This window comes from Theropithecus gelada, chromosome 9 (assembly GCF_003255815.1).
Source record: "Theropithecus gelada isolate Dixy chromosome 9, Tgel_1.0, whole genome shotgun sequence".
In the NCBI taxonomy this organism is placed as follows: Eukaryota; Metazoa; Chordata; class Mammalia; order Primates; family Cercopithecidae; genus Theropithecus; species Theropithecus gelada.
Window position 1 is genome coordinate 90,806,852 of NC_037677.1, and position 22,052 is coordinate 90,828,903.

At 41.7% G+C, this 22,052-nt stretch overlaps 1 protein-coding gene across 1 annotated transcript in view; it reads left to right on the forward strand.

Moving 5' to 3' along the window:
- Positions 1 to 969: 969 nt before the first annotated feature.
- TBC1D12 (TBC1 domain family member 12) overlaps positions 970 to 22,052 on the forward strand; it is a 150,765-nt gene continuing 129,682 nt past the window's right edge. The window contains exon 1 of the mRNA XM_025396932.1: positions 970 to 2,098. Coding sequence (XP_025252717.1) covers positions 1,149 to 2,098 — 950 coding nt within the window. The 5' untranslated portion in view covers positions 970 to 1,148. The remainder of the gene's footprint in view (positions 2,099 to 22,052) is intronic.

A 22,052-nucleotide genomic window follows, 5' to 3' on the forward strand; every position in this document is an offset into this window, starting at 1 on the left:
AAAGCGATTCTCCTGCCTCAGGCTCCAAAGTAGCTGGGATTACAGGTGCCCACCACCACGCCCGGTTAATTTTTTGTATTTTTAGTAGAGACCGGGTTTCACCATGTTGGCCAGGCTGGTCTCGAACTCCTGACCTCAGGTGATCCACCCACCTCGACCCCTCAAAGTGTTGGAATTACAGGCGTGAGCCACTGCGCCCGGACAACTCAAGTTTTAGAACTCTTTCAGTCGTTTACTTTACCAGATATATTTCCCCTATTAATTGTTTTTTCCTATCCAATTTTCTATTTCTTCAAACCGTATCAGTTTCAGTCTCATACCTTTGTAGTAATCATTGATTACTCTGTCTTCTGTCACTTCTTCTGATCAGTTATCAAGTCTTTCGTCTTTTACTTTAAATATATTTCATTTCCACTCCATGGTCAATCATCCCGTTTTAATGCACTATCACAGAAAGCTGGAATTATTTCAATAGCTCCTCTCTGCCTGACCACTTCCTCTCCCTCCTTAGGTGATAATCTTTTAGAGGACTGTGATGGAACATGGTGCTAAGTGAGCAAGATAACTTAGGTTATCTTTTTTTTTTAATGTTAGATGAAGTGAAGAAGGGAGGGTGTTGACCCTCCTCGATTAAGTGATGAAGCCCTGAACTGTGGCAATGATGCGGGAGAAGGCTGTTAAAAATCGTAAAGTCGACTGGTGACCAATTAGAGCTGGAAGGACTTACCCACGCTAACACCTCCCAAATATGGGAGTATTTTACTACCATAAATGAAATACATCCAGTGAATTTTTGCTAAGCGAGCAATACCCGCGCTTCGGTAAGAACTGTCACTCTTGGAGCGGGCCAACCAGCCTCCACCATCCAGATGGCTGATCCTAGATTGGCAGCCTGCGTCTCTCTAGCTACCGTCTCTATGGTTCGGGGAATCTCCAGGTTGGGGCTTGACCGGTCCGACTTTTGCGCGTGCGCGAGTCCTGGCGCGTGCCCGCCCTCCCGCAACTGTCTGACCCCGCGGGTGGGAGGGGTGGGTCTGGGAACGTTGCGGCGGCTGTCGCCGCGGCTCCAGCACTCAGAGCTGTTCTGTGGCCAAGCGTGCGCCTGGAGTCCTTCCTTGCCTCCTGGGGCGGCCGCCACCCGCCCCCAGATGGTGGGTCCGGAGGATGCCGGAGCCTGCTCGGGAAGAAACCCCAAGTTGCTCCCGGTGCCTGCGCCGGAGCCCGTGGGCCAGGACGGGATGGTAATCCGGGCCATGGGCGGCTTTGGCGGAGGCGTCGGCGCTGTGGAGCCGCGGGAGGAGGCTAAGGAGGAGGAAACGCCGCCTCGGCAGCTCCTTCAGCGTTACCTCGCGGCGGCCGGGGAGCAGCTGGAGCCGGGGCTCTGTTACTGTCCGCTCCCCGCTGGCCAAGCCTGCGCCCCGCCGCCCTCGGCAGCCCCACGATCGGACGCCTGCCCGCTGGGCTCGGGTTCCAAGCACCGCGGCGCGGATGTGGCGGATGGCCGCGCGCCGCGGCACGGAGGAATGACCAACGGCGACTCGGGTTTTCTGCCGGGCCGGGACTGTAGCGATCTGGAAGAGGCTCGCGGGCTGGCGCGCGCCGGCGGCCGGGAGTCGCGCCGCCGCCGCCCCTGCGGCCGCCTCCGCCTGGAGGGGCCTGGCGACGAGGACGCGGACGGCGCGGGCAGCTCGTCCGACTGGGCCTCGCCGCTTGAGGACCCGCTGCGGAGCTGCTGCCTGGTGGCCGCGGACGCCGAGGAGCCCGAGGGCGCGGGCAGCGGCTCGGGGGACAGCCCGGCCAACAGCTGCAGCGGTAGCGAGGACTCAGAGCAGCCGGGAGTTGGCGCCGGGGGTCCGGAGGAGGGCTCGCCCCCTGCCACCTCGGCCGAGAGGACTAGTGGGGGTGCGGAGCCGCGCCTGGGCTTTTCTGACATTCACTTGAACTCTCGGAACACTTTCGAGGTGAGCCGCGGTCACAGCGCCAGCGATCACCTGCCCCCGGCCGGGCCGTCGGTGCCCTTGCCCGCCGCGGAGCAGGGTCCTGCGGGGACTTCGGCCCGGGCTCGACGGAGCGGCGGCTTCGCGGACTTCTTCGCCAGGTACTGCGCAGGCTGCGTGGGGACTCGGGGCGGGGCCGGGACCGGGGGCGGGGCCGAGGTCTGGGTCGGAGTCGCAGCCGGAGCCAGAGCCGGGAGCTTGGTCGGCGGCTTCCTTGCCAGCCCCGCACGCGTCAGGGCTTAGCTTTGATTTGTCACTGGAGGAAGAGGAACTGGGTCGGCTTTGTGTTTCTATAGGAGAAGTTGTGAGCTTTGTGGACAGCGAGTCTTTCTGTTGCCTTGTCGGCGGGAGGCTGTACCTGCCATTCATACCTGGCTTCTGAGCAGTCAGGGTCGGCCAGCTGGCTAGTGCCGCATCTGCAGTTGCTTTTTCTGGAAAAGCGGATAACCATCTCCGTCCCCAGTTTTTAAAAATTGTGCTACAAAGATTTAGGTTGTTGGGGGTGGGGGGAGGCGGTATGTGTGTACGGGTGTGGTTGTTGAAAAGAAAAGGAAGTCCTTTCGTAGAGCTGTTTATTTGCTGTGTTTGCATAGAGTCTAAATCCATTCAAGTGGTTTGGGAATTCTTGAAATTAGAAGTGGTTGTGCTTCATAGTGTTTATTCATTTGTTTCAGTGGCCTTTATTAAAATGCAGTTTGGTGTTTAGAATTTTATCCCAATTTTTTAAGCCAAATTAGCGCTTTAAGGAAAGACTTTTCTCTTAATCTCCCAGATAGGCCTCCACTTTTTTCTCCCAATAACTTTTTAAAAAAATGGTATTGTATTTGTTATTTGACAGGATATTCTTGAAATTAAATTATGGGACGGGCGCGGTGGCTCATGCCTGTAATCCCAGCACTTTGGGAGGCTGAGGCGGGCGGACTGTTTGAGGTCAGGGGTTCGAGACCAGCCTGGCCAACATGGTGAAACCCCCGTCTCTACTAAAAGTACAAAAATTAGCCAGGCGTGGTGGCAGGTGCCTGTAATCCCAGCTACTCGGGAGTCTGAGGCAGGGGAATCACTTGAACCCGGGAGGCAGAGGTTGCAGTGAGCCGAGATCGCGCCATTGCACTCCAGCCTGGGGGACAAGAGCGAAAAACTCTGTCTTTCAAGAAAAAGAAAAGAAAGAAAATAAATTATGGCGCTGAACGTTGCAGATTTCAGGATGGGGGTTTGTTGATTTAATAGGGATAAATAAGAGTAGTCAGAAAATACTTAATGGACGTTACTGTAAGGGCAGTTTACGGCGGGGCGCAGTGGCTCACGTCTGTAATCCCAGCACTTTGGGAGGCCGAGGCGGGCGGATCACCTGAGGTCAGGAGTTCGAGACCAGCCTGGCCAACATGGTGAAACCCCGTCTCTACTAAAATATATAAAAATTAGCCGGGCGTATTGGCAGGCGACTTAATCCCAGCTGGTTTGGAGGCGGAGGCAGGAGAATCGTTTGAACCCGGGAGGCGGAGGTTGCAGTGAGCCGAAATCCAGCCATTGCACTCAAACCTGGGGGTTAAGAGTGAGACTTCTCTCAAAAAAAAAAAAAAAAAAAGGCAGTTTTCCTTGAGTTAGATTTTGACACGCCTTTTTTTTCCTTCTTCTTTTTTTTTTAATCCCTAGGTAAATAGGAAAATATTCCCAACTTGTAAAACTTTCCTTTATAGAGTTCTCTCTACTGTGTTTTTGCTACCTTTTTGGGGATCTTGACTACAACCAGAAGTGAAAGAAGCGAATTCTAAGCTCAAGTTTTAGCAGGTTATACAATTAACATACATATTGTAGATATAAAGGCATAATCTTCTGATTATAATTGATATTTCTTATTCCTCTTTCTAATTTATTCCATTTTTTTGCTCATATAAATTTACAAATATAAAGTTTCTTAAATCAAAAGTGGAAAATCCTAATTTTGTGTTACTCAGGACAATATGTATAGTAATGAGATCTGTATTTGTAACATAGTTGCAAAAATATATTTAAAACTTGTACTGGCAATATTCTAAAAGATCTCAAGGTGAGTTAGGTTTATAAATTTGTGACACTGTGTGGCCTTTGGGTGTTTATTGGTCGTATCTATCTTGGTCATGTTTTCAGGTCAGATGTCAGGCAATTTTAGATCTGGGAGGGGCTTTGGAGATCACAGATTCAACTAGTATACTCTTGAGTTCTTGCTCTGTGCCATGCATTGTGACTAGAGATGATTTAGACAACTGTCCCTGACCTGCAGGTGGGGTGCAGGCTAGTGGGGATTAAGTTTGAAGACAGATAAATTGCAATTTATGAACAATTTTTTTTTTTTTTTTTTTTTTGAGATGGAGTTTCCCTCTTTTGCCCAGGCTGGAGTGGGCAAGTGGTGCCATCTTGGCTTATTGCAACCTCCGCCCCCTGGGCTCAAGCGATTCTCCTGCCTCAGCCTCCCGAGTAGCTGGGATTATAGGCGCCTGCCACCACGCCTGGCTAATTTTTGTATTTTTAGTAGAGACCAGGTTTCACCATGTTGGCGAGGCTGGTCTTGAACTCCTGACCTCAGGTGATCCACCCGCCTCAGCCTCCCAAAGTGCTGGGATTACAGGCGTGAGCCACCGCGCCCAGCCAACAACGTTATTTATAAGAGGCTTTCATATTATTAACAGTAGGCAGGAATTTTATTTTTTCTTTCATTTCCCATGTGTTTTAAGTAGGCAGGAATTTTGATTTAATTTTTAAATTTTCTTTTATTTGTAGCCTAATAGAACTTAATATAGCTAGATGACATTCATATGGCCACATTATTCATATGTGTCAGAGCACTCGATTTGAAGTCAGAAAACAGGTGCCCTAAAGTTAATTTCTCTAAGCCTCGTTTTTCGTGATAGAGGTCTGAATGTCAAGACTCTAGGAGTCAGTGCTTCCTTTATATGACATTCTTGGGAAAGAAAGGGCAGAGTCAGAGAGTCACAGTTTTTCTTAACTGAATTCTGAACACCTTAAAGGCAGGAACTGTGACATTCATCTCTGAAACTATAATACTTAGCCACTGGTATGAAGAACACCATTCAGATTGGGTTGAATCAGTAGCTTTCATGGATTCCCCTTTACTGTGCTCTAGCTAGGTAGTGTAATTTTGAGCAAAATCTCCATCCTCAGTGAAAATAATCAGAAATTACCCCTGTCTCACAACACAACCCAAGAGATCCAACCCTACCCCCAAATGCATAGTTGCTATTCTCAACTCTGAAGCTCCAGGTGAGGGCTCTCTTTGGAAGTGGCTTGTTTGGGATGGAATCTTGTTCTTCGGTGCAACTCTTACTCCCATTTTATTTTTTTTAGATGAGGAATCTCATTGTCTAAAGAAGGCAATTTAGTTAGCTAGTGGCAGGCTGGGATTTGAAACCAGGATTCCTGATTTCCCAGTCCATGTTTATGTTCAGTCTACAACCTTTGTTCACTTTATGGCTCTTTTCTCTGCCACCTGTTTATCCTCCATGCTTTTCTTCTTCTTCCCTTCCCACTTCGTTCTTCTCTTTCTCTTAATTAGGCAAAAATCTATATAAGAAACCTTTAAAAAAAAAGTTTTACGTTTACGTAAGAAGGGGGAACATTTTACAGCAATGTATCTATTACTACAAAGTATTATGTTAAATTAAGACACATTATTTCGGTAGCTATCATATAGGAAATACAGGAATTCATTTAGAATATGACTGCTTTCATTTGGAGGGCCTTAGTGGTCATCTTCCACCTTCCTTCCCTTCTACATGAGGTGAGTTCTATTTCAGTCCCTACTGGGGGCTTGCTTCAGTTTCACATGGACACCTTTCTGTGTTTATGGTGACTTGGCTGTCAGAGCGCTAGAAGTAGCATTCCCTCAGATCCTTGACCCTTTCCTGTCTATAAAAATTGAAATGCAGCTGGGCGCAGTGACTCACACCTGTAATCCCAACACTTTGGGAGGGCGAGGCGGGTGGATCACCTGAGGTCAAGAGTTCGAGACCAGCCTGGCCAACATGGCGAAACCCAGATTCCGTCTCAAAAAAAAAAAAAAAGTTGAAATGCTAGATGGGTACCACTCAGCAGTGAGGAGGAGTGAACACTTTTGAAGTCTTTTGTTTTTCCAAGCTTGCCTTAATTCCTCAAGGATCCATTTGTTACTCTTCTTAAAAAATCGTTCTAAGCTGGGCATGGTAGCGGGTGCCTGTAGTCCCAGCTATTCTGGAGGCTGAAGCAGGAGGACTGCCTGAGTCCAGGAGTTCAAGGCTGCAGTGAGCCATGATTGAGTCACTGCACTCTAGCCTGGGTGACAGAGTGAGACTGTGTCTCTTAAAAAAAGTTCTAAACCAAAGTTTTTGTGGGTCCTTCAAGTAAATTAATGTCTTGTTTTCTAAGTAGAATGCTTTATTTTTTACATAGACTCTTTTGTAGTTTTTTGTTTGTTTTTAGGCCATTTAATACTTTTGAAGCTTGTTAGGATTGCATTGGCATAGTTACTGTTATTTTATATAGATACTTATCTGTGTTTCCTGGTAGTGCTGATTTTTTTTTTTTTTTTAAACCAAGTCTTTACATGAATTTGGTGACCTTAAAGGGCATTGCTAAGGTAAGGAAGGAATAATTGAAGATTTTTTTCCCTTTATCTGAAAAGAACATTGACTTTATAGATTTTGAAACATACAGATCCATGTGACTTTCTCTGTAGTTGTTGACTTCTGAAACTTCCTAAATATTGTGGCAAAAGCTATTTTCACAGAGCTCTTTTTACAACGGTTGGGTTGAGTAGGAAAAACTAAAGGCTCTTTTAGTGATTTCTTTTCACATCTAGATAGTCTCCATTCTCCCTAATATGAAAACCAATGAAGATTTTTTTTTTCTTTTTTTTTTTTTTTTTTTGAGACCGAGTCTCGCTTTGTCACCCAGGCTAGAGTGCAGTGGCCGGATCTCAGCTCACTGCAAGCTCCGCCTCCCAGGTTCACGCCATTCTCCTGCCTCAGCCTCCCGCGTAGCTGGGACTACAGGCGCCCGCCGCCTTGCCCGGCTAGTTTTTTGTATGTTTTGGTAGAGACGGCGTTTCACCGTGTTAGCCAGGATGGTCTCGATTTCCTGACCTCGTGATCCCCCGCCTCGGCCTCCCAAAGTGCTGGGATTACAGGCTTGAGCCACCGCGCCCGGCCGAAGATTTTTTTCTTAATTTAAGGTTCTCGGAAACAGCAAAGTCAGCCATGTCCTTTTTTCCACCTAGAATTTGCACTAGTTGACAAAATCATAATTCATCCATCTGACTGAGCCATCATAAACATCTCTGTCCTGTAAGGCTCCCTTACTTGTTCCATAGTGTGTATTCCTCCCCCAGTCAACTAAAATAAAAACGAGTTTCAACGTGAGTTTCTCAAAAAAAAGTTCCTTTCTCAAATAACTAAAGAAAAGGCAGAATATGAAACTTCTGATGTTTTAAAAGATTTTAAAAGCTCCCCAAAGCAGGCAGCTTTTTAATACTCTGATACAATTATTTACAAGGAGAATGAAGGAAAAATCAATTGAATTAAAACCTGTTTTGTTCAGGATCAACTCTGGTACTATAATTAATGTTTAAAATTTTAGGAAAGCAGAAAATAATACATAATTAATTGCTCTGGAATAAACACAAAAGTCTATTAGGATTTTAGAGTGTTGTGAAGCTACCATTATGTTAAATTGGGGAGCTAGCTCAAGAGCCTTTTATATCTTTTCCCTGTGTCTCACTCCTTCACCTATCTCAGATCCAGTATTTTCTTTTAAAAACCCCATAAAAAACAATACTCTAGGGACCTATACTAAAGCACCGGAAATTCAGCATTGGTTCAGGACTTCACCTTAGGAATTTGTGGTTTTCATTCAGTTGGCAGATTAGAAATGTGATAACCTGAATACAAATTAGGTAGAACATATTCAGAAACTCTGATTTTTGTGGAAGTAAGATAATTTAAGCACTCAAACATATTACTTTGAAGCGCTAAATTAAAGTAACTTTTTTTTTGGAGACAGGATCTCACTCTTGTCCAGGCCTGGACTGCGGTGGCATGGCTCACTGCAGCCTCAGACTCCTGGACTCAATTGATCCTTTCAGCTCAGCCTCCCAAGTAGCTCAGACTACAGGCATGCACCACTACGACCTGCTAATTTTGTTTTGTATTTTTTGTAGAGACAGGGTTTTGCCATGTTTCTCAGACTGGTCTCAAACTCCTGGGCTCAAGTGATCTGCCTGCTTTGGCCTCTTAAAGTGCTGGGATTACAGGCATGAGCTACTGCATCCGGCCAAATTAACATTTTTTACTACACAGTTGTAAGCAAAGCAGACTATTATTATAATACTAACTTGGAGTTACTTGTTTAATAGAAATCTCTAAACTATCCAAAATGGCCATAGAGATTTATTTTTAATTTTTAAAATATTTTATTTTCTAATAGTTTTAGATTTGTAGAAAAGTTGCAAAGGTAATACCAAGAGTTTCCACACCCCTCCCCCAGTTCCCCTTTGGTTAACATCACCTTATATTTATGGTACATTTGTCACAACTAAGGAACTAACATTTGTACAATGCTCTTGATTAAACTTCACACTTCATAGGAGATTTTGACTAAAAGGTTTTTATTTGGGGAGTGGTTCTGTTACTTTTAAATGGAAGTTTTCACTTTGAAGTTTTTAGATCTTTTAAGTGGAAGGAAGTTCTATGATCACCTTATTCATGCCTTAATACTCCATGGAAAGCCAATGATGCTGTTGACAAATAATCTTTTATTTGCTAGATATTATCTAACAAGGTGGTATTAATTTAATATTGGAAATGAATTATGCATGGTAACTCATTTTGTAACCTAGAACAATGATATTCACTGCACACTATTTAGGGGCAGCATTTACAAGATTTAAAAACCAGTACCTGTTTGCCTCTAGGAAAAAATATGAAAGTATATCTTAGTTCTACATAATTTCACAGTTTTCTAAAATTATTTTCATATGTATTTTCTTCACAAGTTTTTTTTCCTTTTCTTTTTTTTCATAGAGATGAGGTCTCACCATGTTGCCCAGGCTGGGGTCAAACTCCTGAGCTCAGGTGATCTGCTCACCTCTGCCTCCCAAAGTGCTGGGATCACAGGTGTGAGCCATCGTGCCCAGCCACAGTTTTTTTTGGTGGTTGTTCTTTACATATTGCTGTGACCTAGGAAGGGTAGGGTTTATTTCTATTTTATGGTTATTTGTTCAAAGTCAGATAGCTAATTAAATGTAAGAATTACAACTAGACTATAGATCTATTCCTAGGGCTTGAAGCTAATACACTGATTTCTATGAATTATAAATTTAAGAACAAAAACTTAGCTTTTGGTGTAGTGAAAATACAATGCTTGAGAGATAAGTAACTTGGTTTTTGTCCTAGGTAACAACTTCTGCCATTAAATAATTCTGTTAACCTTGGGCAATTCACTAAATTTCTGGACTTCGGTTTCCTCATCTGTGAAATTGGGATATTCAGAGTCCCTTCAGTTCTAATATTGTGGTATTATAATACACAATTCTGTTGCACCCACAGTAGTAGACCACAAATATTTACTGATTGAGTATTACAAATGTCAACTGAGTTAAAGAGAAAGCTGAAAAAAACAGGATTTTTTTTCCCTCTGTAAAATGAGAGGCATGCTAGAGATAGAACTATTCCTTTCAACTCTAAATTCCACCTTTAATGTGTCTTTTAGCAAAGGTCTAACTCTGCCTTAGAGTAATCATGATAGAAATATCAGTGATCTTTTAGTTTTTTCATGTGAAGGTGGCAGAAAGCAGCAGCTCTTTTTTCTTTTCTGTAGCAAATTCTAGATCTATTTTTTTCTTATTATTTCTTTGAGATGGGGAGGAGTAGTGAGAGAGAGAGAGAGAGAGAGAGAGAATGGGGTATTAAGTACATTTCAGTTAATCAATTAACTGGAATTTAAGCCTTTAACTTCCAGACTATGAGTTATTTCATGAAGGTTGCCATTGTGGCACTTTGGTGAGCTAGTGCAGTTGTTTCTAGCTTTTGGTATATTTCAAGATCACCTGAAACCGCCCAGATATAGTGGCTCATGCCTGTAATCCCAGCACTTTGGGAAGCTGAGATTGGAGATTCGCTTGAGGCCAGGAGTTCCAGCCTGGGCAGTATAGCAAGACCCCATCTCATTTAAAAAATTTAAAAAATCACCTAAAAACACATTTACAAAAGTTAGATTCTCTAATTCACAGCCTCCACCTAGTCAGATTCAGGAGACCTACTATTTGGCTGGTGAATTTGCATTTTTAGAAAGTTGCCTGCTTGGGCCCAGTGGCTCATGCCTACATTGGGAGCCCAAGGTGAGGGGACTGCTTGAGCCCAGGAGTTCAAGGCTGCCTAGGCAACATAGCGAGATGCTGTCTCTACAAAAAATAAAAAAACTAGCTGGGCATGGTGGTGTGCACCTGTAGCCACAGTTACTCGGGTGGCTGAAGTGGGAGGATCACTTGAGCTGGGGAGGTTGGGGCTGCAGTGAGCTATGGTCGTACCACTGCATTCCTGCCTGGATGGCAGAATGAGACTGTCTCCAAAGAAAGATAAAATTGCTTGCAGTTGATTCAGATTGTCAACTAGGTTTTAGTGAATTGCTTAATCCTAGGTGGCATCTTCAAATTACAGGATGGTATGGTGTTTAAAAATGCTGGTTCTAGAGTTAGGCTGCTTGGGTTTGAATTAGCTTACTAGTTCTTTAATTCTGGACTTCTCTGGACCTTAGGCAACTCATCCATAAAATGGGGATTATAATAATGCCTAATTCATGGGATTGCCATGAGGGTTAAATAATATTCTACATTCTTTGTTTTTGCTATGTGGCATATAGTGAAGATTCAAATGTTATTATTCAGACTATAGCAAGACTACTATAACCCCTTCCTCAACTTCACCGCTGAAATCCACGATTTGAAGAAAGAAAGATACTGGATGAATTTTTGTGTACTGTCTGGGAAACGTTACACAATTTGTGCAGTAGAAGATTTTTAAACATAATTTGTACATGGGATTGGATGGATGTTGAAGTAGATTCTGGTGTAGTGATATAACATTTCCCAAAGTCTTGAAGCTTTGACTAAAAAGCAAATCTGAGAAGGAACCGAAAGGAAGGAATGCTGAGAAGGATTAAAATATTTGTATCTTTTATTGTCTTAAGGAACTTTTATAGACAGGCAAAGCCAATTTTTTAGTTTAAGTTCATGAAATGTTTAACTTGGCTTACTCATGCATTTCATACTTAGTATGTTGTGGTAGGAAGGTTTTGGGAAAGAGTGGAAACATTTGGAGATTTTGAGATGATACATCTGTTATCCATCTCTAAATGTATGCAGAAAGGCAAAGTGTGTCCTTTTTGAGGCTGCTTTTTTCTCCCTAGGAACTCTGTTAGCTACACTGTGAGTTATCTTCAGGTAGTTATGGCTGATAGTTGCTTGGACCCTACTACAGTGATTCTTAAATTTAGTGTTTAAAATTACTTGCAAGGGGGAGGGTTGTTAAGAATGCAGATTCCTTGAGACCCAAGTAGATCTTGGGTGGGGTCCGCCGGGAATCCAACTTTTTAAAAGGGCCCGCATGTGATTCTGATGCGGGTGATTCCCCGACTGTAACCACGGAAATAGTGGGCTGGTTAATAAGCAGGTCTCCTCAGGTAGTGACTGAAAGTACAATACACCGTTATAGCTCACATTGCTTTACTGATTTAAAACTGGGTCATATTCAGGTACTATGTAATTGATGAGTATAAACAGAGGTGTATAATAGAGAACAGATTCAAAATACAAATCTGGAAGTACTTTCCTAGCCTTTACTTTGTTGATTAATTATTTCAGCCAAATTCAATCTTGGCTTCCTTTTTATTAATGGGAAAAATCTTTTATTTTCATTTTATGCTGTTTAGATAGCCATGCTTGCCTGTTTGTGAAAAGCTTTAACTTGTAAGATTTTCCTCAGGTCTGCTCAGTTTGTTGGCATACCTTTACCTCTCTCATAGCCTGTGAAAAAAGTGTTAATTTTCCTTCCTTCTGCTAGTTGTAATTATTTTCTGTGCCTTTAAGAAGAAATCCTGCACACTGCACATAGTTTTCTCCCCTCCAGCATTTGCTGCCTCAGCCTTTCTTATGCTTCTTATTTCTGTGGCCGAAATAAGAAAGAGAGGGAAACCCATGTGACTGACTGGGTTTTCAGCGTGCTCTTTCCTGCAATTAAGAGAAGTTTACCTTAGGAAATCAAGCTACAAGTCATGCTCCTTACTTAGAGCTAGTTTGAGAGTGAACTTGATAAGGTGTTTAACTCATCTTTGAATGTGGCTTTTCAGGTATGTTTTTTAATTTGAATTTTATGTTAGATACTTTTTTTGTTTTGTTTTTTTGTTTTTTGTTTTTTTTTTTTGAGACGGAGTCTCACTGTGTCTCCCAGGCTGGAGTGCAGTGGCGCGATCTCGGCTCACTGCAAGCTCCGCCCCCCGGGTTCACGCCATTCTCCCGCCTCAGCCTCCCAAGTAGCTGGGACTACAGGCGCCCGCTACCGCGCCCGGCTAGTTTTTTGTATTTTTAGTAGAGACGGGGTTTCACCATGTTAGCCAGGATAGTCTCGATCTCCTGACCTTGTGATCCACCCGCCTCGGCCTCCCAAAGTGCTGGGATTACAGGCTTGAGCCACCGCGCCCGGCCACTTTTTTTGTTAAAAAATATTTTCATCTGCTTGTCTCTAACCCCACATAGATTAAAACATTTTAAATTTGGAACTGAACATAATAATTTTGAAATCAAATTATGTGCTGTTTTCTCATATTTTCCCAAGTACTGTAATGTACAACTACCCATCATACGTTAGGCATTATTTAGAATTTCCAAATCTAGTTTTCATCTAGATTGTTCATAGCCATCTTTTAGTCAAGTAGGGCAAATACATTTTTTGTTGTTGTCCCAGGAAAAAGTCATTCAAATACTATAATAGTTTACTTTTTTTTTTGTTAGAAAAACATAAAATGTTCACATTATCTGCTTTTGAAAAGCAGGACAGGAATATAAAATAAAGCTAAAGATAATACATTGTTTCCACATTATTCTTGTTAAGGTGGTGAGAAGATGATAAAGAAAATTTGAGGGTTTGGAAGTATGGTGAGAGACACGAGAAACTATTAGAGAATGAGTTTGAAGATATTCGTAGAGAGAGAAATTGCTGGAGAGAGAAATATTAGGGAGAAGTTAGCCATGTAGTTAGTACTTAGGCCTGTTGGTTTCAGAGTATAACCACAGATTATTTCCATATTTTCCTAATTTTTCTACTTGGCCTACCTCAGTGCCTTTGTGGATGTTTCTAGCCACTTGTTTCTTTTTTTTTTTTTTTTTTTTTTTTTTTTTTTTTTTTTTTTTTTTGAGACAGAGTCTTGCTCTGTCGCCCAGGCTGGAGTGCAGTGGCGCGATCTCGGCTCACTGCAAGCTCCGCCTCCCGGGTTCACGCCATTCTCCTGCCTCAGCCTCCCGAGTAGCTGGGACTACAGGCGCCCACAACAGCGCCCGGCTAATTTTTTGTATTTTTAGTAGAGACGGGGTTTCACCGTGGTCTCGATCTCCTGACCTTGTGATCCGCCCGCCTCGGCCTCCCAAAGTGCTGGGATTACAGGCGTGAGCCACCGCGCCCGGCCCACTTGTTTCTTTAAAGTATCTTGTATGTCCCTCCTTAACTTCCCTATTGTCCGTCCGTACCTCCCAGTGGCTTAATAGGCCATACTGTGAAACTGAACTTTTTTTTTTCTTTTTCTTTTTTCTTTTTGAGACGGAGCCTCCCTCTGTCTCTCAGGCTAGAGTACAGTGGTGCGATCTTGGCTTTCTGCCACTTCTGCCTCCCGGGTTCCAGGGATTCTCCGGTCTCAGCCTCCGGAGTCGCTGGGATTACAGCCGTGCGCCTCACGCCCGGCTAATTTTTTGTATTTTTAGTACAGATGGGGTTTCACCATGTTGGCCAGGCTGGTCTCGAACTCCTGACCTGAAGTGATCTATCCCCCGCGGCCTCCCAAAGTGCTGGGATTACAGGCAAACTGAACTATTTTTTAATAATAGGTCGTATATATAAAGTTTAATTTAGGCTCTAAAAGTTTAGGTTGTTAATATGATAGTTTCGGGTACTAAAATGTACATTTATCAAAAGGTAAAATAAATGCAATATACAGTTGCACACACTGTATTCTTATTTGAGTTCCAGTGCTAAAAGGAAAGGAAAATTTTTCCTACAAGTACCAGGGTAAATCTGGCAAATGGAATTAAAGTCCCTCTTACCCATGTGGAAAAAATTCATGGTTCATTACCAGGAAGATATAGTACACAGAAGTTTAAGTTCTAAAGTAAGTTATTGAAGTTTTAAATAAGGAAAACATCCCAACTGAATAAGTTTTTGTATTTTTGAAGAGTGATAACATTTAAGTTGCTTTTTTGTACTTACATAAGCCTTAACTCCCCCAACCCCTCACTGACTTTTTGACGTTATTGGTACTACCCAGAGTTACAGAGATTGGTAATCCTTGAATGTTATTTAGGAAACAACTCGTGATTCAGAATTGTGTTTTGGTTACCAAAATTTTTGATCAAAATTTTGATCAAAGATTTCTTTGATCTAAAGACTAATAAAACTAGCCAGGCGCCGTGGCTTACGCCTGTAATCCCAGCACTTTGGGAGGCTTAGGCGGAAGGATCACGAGGTCAGGAGATCAAGAGCATCCTGGCTAACACGGTGAAACTCCGTCTCTAGTAAAAATACAAAACAATTAGGCGAGCGTAATGGCGAGTGCCTGTAGTCCCAGCTACTGGAAAGGCTGAGACGGGAGAATAGTGTGAACCCAGGAGGCCGAGCTTGCAGTGAGCCGAGATCGTGCCACTGCACTTCAGCCTGGGCGACAGAGTAAGACTCTGTCTCAGGAAAAAAAAAAATAAATAAATAAAATAAAATAAAACTTTTGATAGGTAATTATTATATAAGGTAACTAGCACACTAATTGAACAAATAACTGGAGGATAATGCCCATCTTTGTGATATACTCTCAGAAGCACAGTAATACTGTCAAGAATGCTAGGATAAGGATTAACTTTCAAAACTGGGTGGGTGTACAAATAACACAGCTGAGAACTCTACTGCATGAAGGGAAAATTTTAGGAAATAACCACTATAAAATTTTCTTGAGTAAAATAATAACTAGCCACTTATTTTAATGAGTAGATAAGATTGTATTGCTCTTCTACAACACCACTGAAACGTAATCTTTTGATTTAGTTGTCCATTTAATAAAAACATAACACTGTGTAGGGAAAAAAATACAATTACCTTGGTCAGGATCCAGGTTTCACCTGTGCAACTGGAAGAAAGGTTCTATCATGCATATCGTCAGTTCAGGATGTACTTCTAGGTTAGACATGAGCAAAATGTCAAAGCAAAGCACCAGCAGCTACCATACAGCTAAGTGTATGCCTTTTTATTCTCAGAAGGTTTAGACATCTGATACATGTTATTTAGTCATGCTTGAATTCTTTTACTAATTTGGAGCTCAGTTTTCTCAACAGAGCCTATTGAGGGTATTAGTTGTGTTGTTAGAAGGTTCTATGTTGAAGTACAGTGTGGTTCATCGTAATGTTCATAGTCCCAATTTCCCCCTTAGCGCCACAAAAAACAATTCAATTCATTTACATGATTACCCTTCAGACATTTAAGATTGCTGCAGAACCCTTTTTAGTTCTTACGAATTAGTCTGGAATTTTCTTACTATTTATTCATTCAGCAAATTATTGTGAGTCCTCTATGTATACTAGGCACTAGGCACATAGGAAATTAGGTAAACAGAACATTTTATTTAAAAAGTTTCACATAAGGGAGTCCTATAATATCAATGCTTACAGTATTACCTGATTAGTGTTATAAAAGAGGATATGAGATGCATCAGTACCACTGAGGAAGGAGTGATTAACTTTGAGATAGGAAGTTAGGAACTTTACAGTAGATGAAACATGAAAGCTTATTATTTTACTAATGAAGAGGGCTTGGGTTAGAATGACTCTAATGACAGGACAGGTAAAAATAACATATAGAATTATATATAAAATAGCTCAGCACTTTTTGGGACTGCAGATTCTCATCAGTATGATTGCCCCTAGGGTGTATGAGGTATGTGTCAAAAACTGAGGCAAAAAGGTTGGGTCTAAATTATGGAGGAGCTAAATTTGTCTGACAGAACTAAGTAATTTGAACTGATTCAGTGAGAGGTGGCAGTACAGGGAACATTTGTGAGTTTTTTAAACAATGGCGACATACTTAGAACTACATTTCGGAACGGTGACTTGCATAGCAGTGTGGCAGATGATTTACGACTTGAGAAACTGGAGCATGGAGATAGTTATGGTAGTTTATGGGTGCTTGTCAGTCTCCTTTTCAAAATGTGATATCCAGATAGTTGATGTAAATAACGTGTTTTTTTTTTTTTTAACCAGTAATATTGGATTAGAGAAAAAAAGTAAATAACTTTAAATAAATCTTTCAGTCTCTGCAAGAAGGGGTCATTAATAAGTTGAGTGAGACATACCAGTAGTCTTTTTGTGAAGCTTTAAGGAAAATAAACTTTGAACTGGATTTTTGTTTTTGAAGGAATTGAGATGATATGAAAATAGTCATGTGAAAAATTATGCTTACCATATTTTGTAAGGAATTTAATGAGGATGGGAAAAGAGTCAGAATAGCTATTTGGCTACATGTTTTGCTGTTGTGGATCAGAAAGGAAACAACTTCAGGAAAAACCCTGGAGGTGTAAAATTGTTGCAAAATCAAGGTTTTACATCTAGTGTAAAAGTTCTGTACATTGCTTTATAAAAGTGGACTGGGACAGTGTACTCATCAGCCACTTTTGAGGATTGAATGAGATAAAGACAAAATATTGAGACTTCCATAATTACCTCTATGTATGTGTCTTTTTTTTTTTTTTTTTTTGAGATGGATTCTTGCCCTGTTGCCCAGGCTGGAATGCAGTGGGGCGATTGGCTCACTGCAAGCTCCGCCTCCCGGGTTCACACCATTCTCCTACCTCAGCCTCCTGAGTAGCTGGGAGTACAGGCCACCCGCCACCACGCCCAGCTAGTTATTTTTTTTGAATGTTTAGTAGAGATGGGGTTTCACTGTGTTAGCCAGGATGGTCTCGATCTCCTGACCTTGTGATCCGCCCGCCTCGGCCTCCCAAAGTGCTGGGATTACAGACGTGAGCCACCGTGCCTGGCCCATGTGTGTCTCTTCTACTAAATTGCAAAGTCTCCAGAGACAGGGACCATGTTCTTGTTCATTTTTTTTTTTTTTAACCTTTTAAAAAGGTTAAAGGTTAAACCTTTTGAAAAGGTTAAAGGTTAAAAAGATTAAATTGAAGGATAATTGAACCTGAAACTTGGGGTCTGCCACCCTTAAATTTGGTTATCTCCAAGTAAATCTAGCTCTAATAATTTTAACAAAGCCCAACAATCTTTAGTTACCCGTGTGCTGGCAAAACACAGTCCATGTTTAAAGGAGTAACTACCAGGCCCGGCACGGTGGCTCACGCCTGTGATCCCAGCACTTTGGGAGGCCGAGGCGGGTGGATCATGAGGTCAGGAGATTGAGACCATCCTGGCTAACACAGGGAAACCCCGTCTCTACTAAAAATACAAAAAATTAGCCGGGCATGGTGGCCGGTGCCTGTAGTCCTAGCTACTGGGGAGGCTGAGGCAGGAGAACCCGGAAGGTGGAGCTTGCAGTGAGCCGAGATCGGGCCACTGCACTCCAGTCTGGGTGACAGAGTGAGACTCCGAGACTCTGTCTCAAAAAAAAAAAAAAAAAAAAAAAAAGGGATTAACTATCTAAACGTATAGATTTTGGTAAAATACTTGTGGCAGCTGCATAACTTTTAAGAAAATCTAGACTACAGCATCTGTAACTGAAATGTAATATAAAGGAAGTGCTGAATTTTGTTTTATAAATATTGCCTTAATGCTGTTGCTAGTTTTGAAGAAAATATCTTCTTTAGGTTTTCTTATTAGCCTAACAGATTATTCTCAATTTCTGTAGAACTAGTTATGTCTGTTTTTTGCACTCAATCTTTTTATATTTTGGTCTTTTATTATTATTATTATTATTATTTTTGAGACAGAGTTGTACTCTCACCCAGACTGGAGTGCACTGGTGCAATCTTGGCTTACTGCAACCTCTGCCTCCTGGGTTCAAGTGATTCTCCTGCCTCAGTCTCCCAAGTGGCTGGGATTACAGGCACGTGCCACTGTGCCAGGCTAATTTTTTGTATTTTTAGTAGAGATGAGGTTTCGCCCTGTTGGTCAGGCTGGTCTCGAACGCCTGACCTCAAGTGATCCACCTGCCTCAGCCTCCCAAAGTGCTGGGATTAGAGGCTGAGCCACCGTGCCCAGCGCTCCCCCGCCTTTTTTTTTCTTTTCTTTTTTTTTTTCGAGACAGAGTCTTGCTCTGTCACCCAGGCGAGAGTGCAGTGGCGCGATCTCGGCTGGAGCAATCTCGGCTCACTGCAACATCTGCCTCCTAAGTTCAAGTGATTCTCCTGCCTCAGCCTCCCGAGTAGCCTGGACTAGAGGCGCACGCCCCCACGGCCGGCTAATTTTTGTATTTTTAGTAGATATGGGGTTTCACCATGTTGGCCAGAATGGTCTCGATCTCCTGACCTCCTGATCTGCCCACCTCGGCCTCCCGAAGTTCTGGGATTACAGACGTGAGCCACCACAGCTGGCCTCCCAGCCATTTTTTTGATAGCAAACACATACATCTTTTATTAAGTATTTATACATTTACTATTAAATGTGTTAAATGTACAGGTTATTTAATGTATATTACAGTATATTAAGTATATAGGTTATTTAGTATAATTTCATACTAAATAACGTTTGTTTATCATCAGTGAAGTTTTTAACATTAACCTGCATTTTAGATTCAATAAAACTTAAAAGGCCGGGCGTGATGGCTTATGCCTGTAATCATCACTTTGTGAGGCCAAGGTGGGTGGATCATGAGGTAAGGCGTTTGAGACCAGCCTGGCCAACCTGGTGAAACCCCGTCTCTACTAAAAATAGAAAAAATTAGCTGGACGTGGTGGTGCCTGTAATCCCAGCTTCTTGGGAGGCTGAGGCAGGAGAATTCCTTGAATCCGGAAGGCAGAAGTTGCAGTGAGCCGATATTGCGCCACTACACTCTAGCTTGGGCGACAGAGCAAGACTCGGTCTCGTGGAAAGAAAAAACAAACTTAAAAGCAGCTCATACAGAATAAACAGCTTTTGATAGGAACAGTCATTTTATATTTTGTTTAAAAAGCCTTAACCAGTGTAATTTAGTTTTCTATTTAATATATTCAATACCAAACAGAGCCACAAAGAAAAAAGTGAATCTCCTCTAAGTTTTTATTTTACCGCAATGTGTGGTTTACATATGGCTTTTGGTTTGGGATACTTACTCCTACCGAAAGATGTAAGCGGTTAGTCTGTTGATGAATGCTGGCAACCATATTTTAAAAACTGAAACTGGAAGTTCAGTTTTATAAATCTGCTAAATTTTTTTATCGCAGTGGAATATATTGCTGTGGACCGAATGTTTGTGTCCCTCCAAAATTTATGTGTTGAAGCCCTAATCCCCAGTAATGATATTTGGAGGTGGGATCTTTGAGGTAATTAGGTTTAGATGAGTTCAGGAGGGTGGGACTCTAATGATGGGATTAACACCCTTATAAGAAGAGGCCCTGGGGAGCTTGCTTCCCTTTTTCTGCCCTGCTGCTATGTGAGCAAACAGCAGAAAGGTAGCTGTCTGAAAACCAGAAGAGACTCCTCACCAGACACCAAATTTGCTGGGACCTTGATCTTAGACTTTTCTGTCTCCAGAACTGTGAGATACAAATGTCTGTTGTTCAAGTCACCAAGTCGATGATATTTTGTTATAGCAACCTGAGCTAAGACATGCATATAACATAAAATTTACATTTAGTGACATTCAATACATTCACAATGTTGTACAACTAGCACCACTATCTAGTTCTAGAACATTTCATTACCCCAAAAAGAAGCTCTGTACTCACTAAGCAGTCACTTCCATCCTGCCTTGTCCCCAAGCCAACAATCTGTTTTTGGTCTCTGTGCATTTGCTTAGTCTGGGTATTTCATATAAAGGGAGTCATATAGTTTTTGACTGTTTATGTCTGGCTTCTTTCACTTTGCATGTTTTTAAGGTTCATTTATATTGTAGCATGCATCAGTACAGCATTACTTTTTATGATTGCATAATAGTCCATTGCTTGGATATATCATTTTGTTTATCCATTTATCCGCTGGTGGACATTTGGGTGGTTTCCGTCTTTTAGTTGTTATAGATAGTGCTGCTAGTATCATTTGGGTACAAGTTTTTGTTTGAGCACTTTTTTCTTTCAAGTTTTATTTTTAATTGACAAATGTATATTTATGGGGCACAATGTGAAGTTTTGATATATGTTTGCATTGTGGAATAATCAAATCAGTCTGATTAGCATATCATCACCTCAAACATTTATCATTGATTTATGCTGAAAACATTAAAAAATCCTCTTTTAACTGTTTTGAAATGTATATTACTATTAACTGTAGTCACTGTGCTATGCAGTAGAACACCAAAACTTATTCCTTCTGTCTAACTGAAACCCATTTTGTACCCACTGACCAATATTTCCCCTTTTCCCTTTCACTCTCCTCCACCCATCTCCATCTCCTTCCCCCATGACCACCCCCCGGCCTCTGGTAACTACTATTCTACTCTCTACTGCTATTAGTCTGACTTCTTTAGATTCCAAATAGAAGTGAGATCATGTGGGATTTGTCTCTCTGCGTGGCTAATTTCACTTAATATAATGTTCTCTCTGTTCATCCATGTTGTCACAAATGACAGAATTTCCTAATTTAAAAATGCTGAATATATTCCATCGTGTACATATACATTTTAAAATGCATTCATCCATTGATGGACACTTAGGTTGTTTCCATATCTTGACTATTGTGAATAATGCTGTGTTTGAACATGGGAGTATAGAGATATCTTAAACATACTGATATCAGTTCCTTTGGGCATATTCCCTGAGCACTGGTTTTTAATTCTTTTGGATGCTATGCCCCTTAGTGAAATTGTTGGGTTATAGGATAATTCTGTGTTTAAGTCATTGAGGAACTGCCAAACTGTTTTCTAAAAGCTGCAGCATTTTCCATTCCCACTAGCAATGAATGAGGGTTCCAGTTTCTCTATGTTCTTGTTATTTTCTTTCAGAAAAAAATATATATAGCCATCCTAATGGGTTTGGAATAGTATTTCTTTGTGATTTTGGTTTGCATTTTCTAATAATGAATGATGCTGAGCATCTATTCATGTTCTTGTTGCCCATTTGTATATCATCTTTGCAAAAATGTTTATTCAAATCCTTTGCCTAATATTAATTGGGCTGTGTGTGTTTTTGGTGTTGAGTTATATGAGTTCTTTGCCTATTTTGGATTCTAGACCCTTATCAGATAAGTGATTTGCAATTATTTTCTCCTATGGGTGTCATTAAACCTTCTTGATAGTACCATTTGATGCACAAAAGTAGAAACGTTTTAAATTTTATGTGTATACAGTTCTAAGTTTGTGTAACCAGTTTAGTTTTTACCTTAATAGGGGAAATAAGATGTATATTTAGCTATCTGTAGCATAGGCGGGAAAGTGTAGAATATATTGAAGAGTACAGAGTTTAGATGATATCTTAGGCTTCATGTAGTTTTTGGTTTTTTTTTTTTTTTCTTTTTTTGGAGTCAGAGTCTTGCTCTGTCGCCAGGCTGGAGTGCAGTGTCCCGATCTCAGATAACTGTGACCTCTGCCTCTCGGGTTCAAGTGATTCTTATGCTTCAGCCTCCCGAGTAGCTGGGACTACAGGTGCGTGCCATCACACCCAACCAATTTTTGTATTTTTAGTAGAGACAGGATTTCATCATGTTGG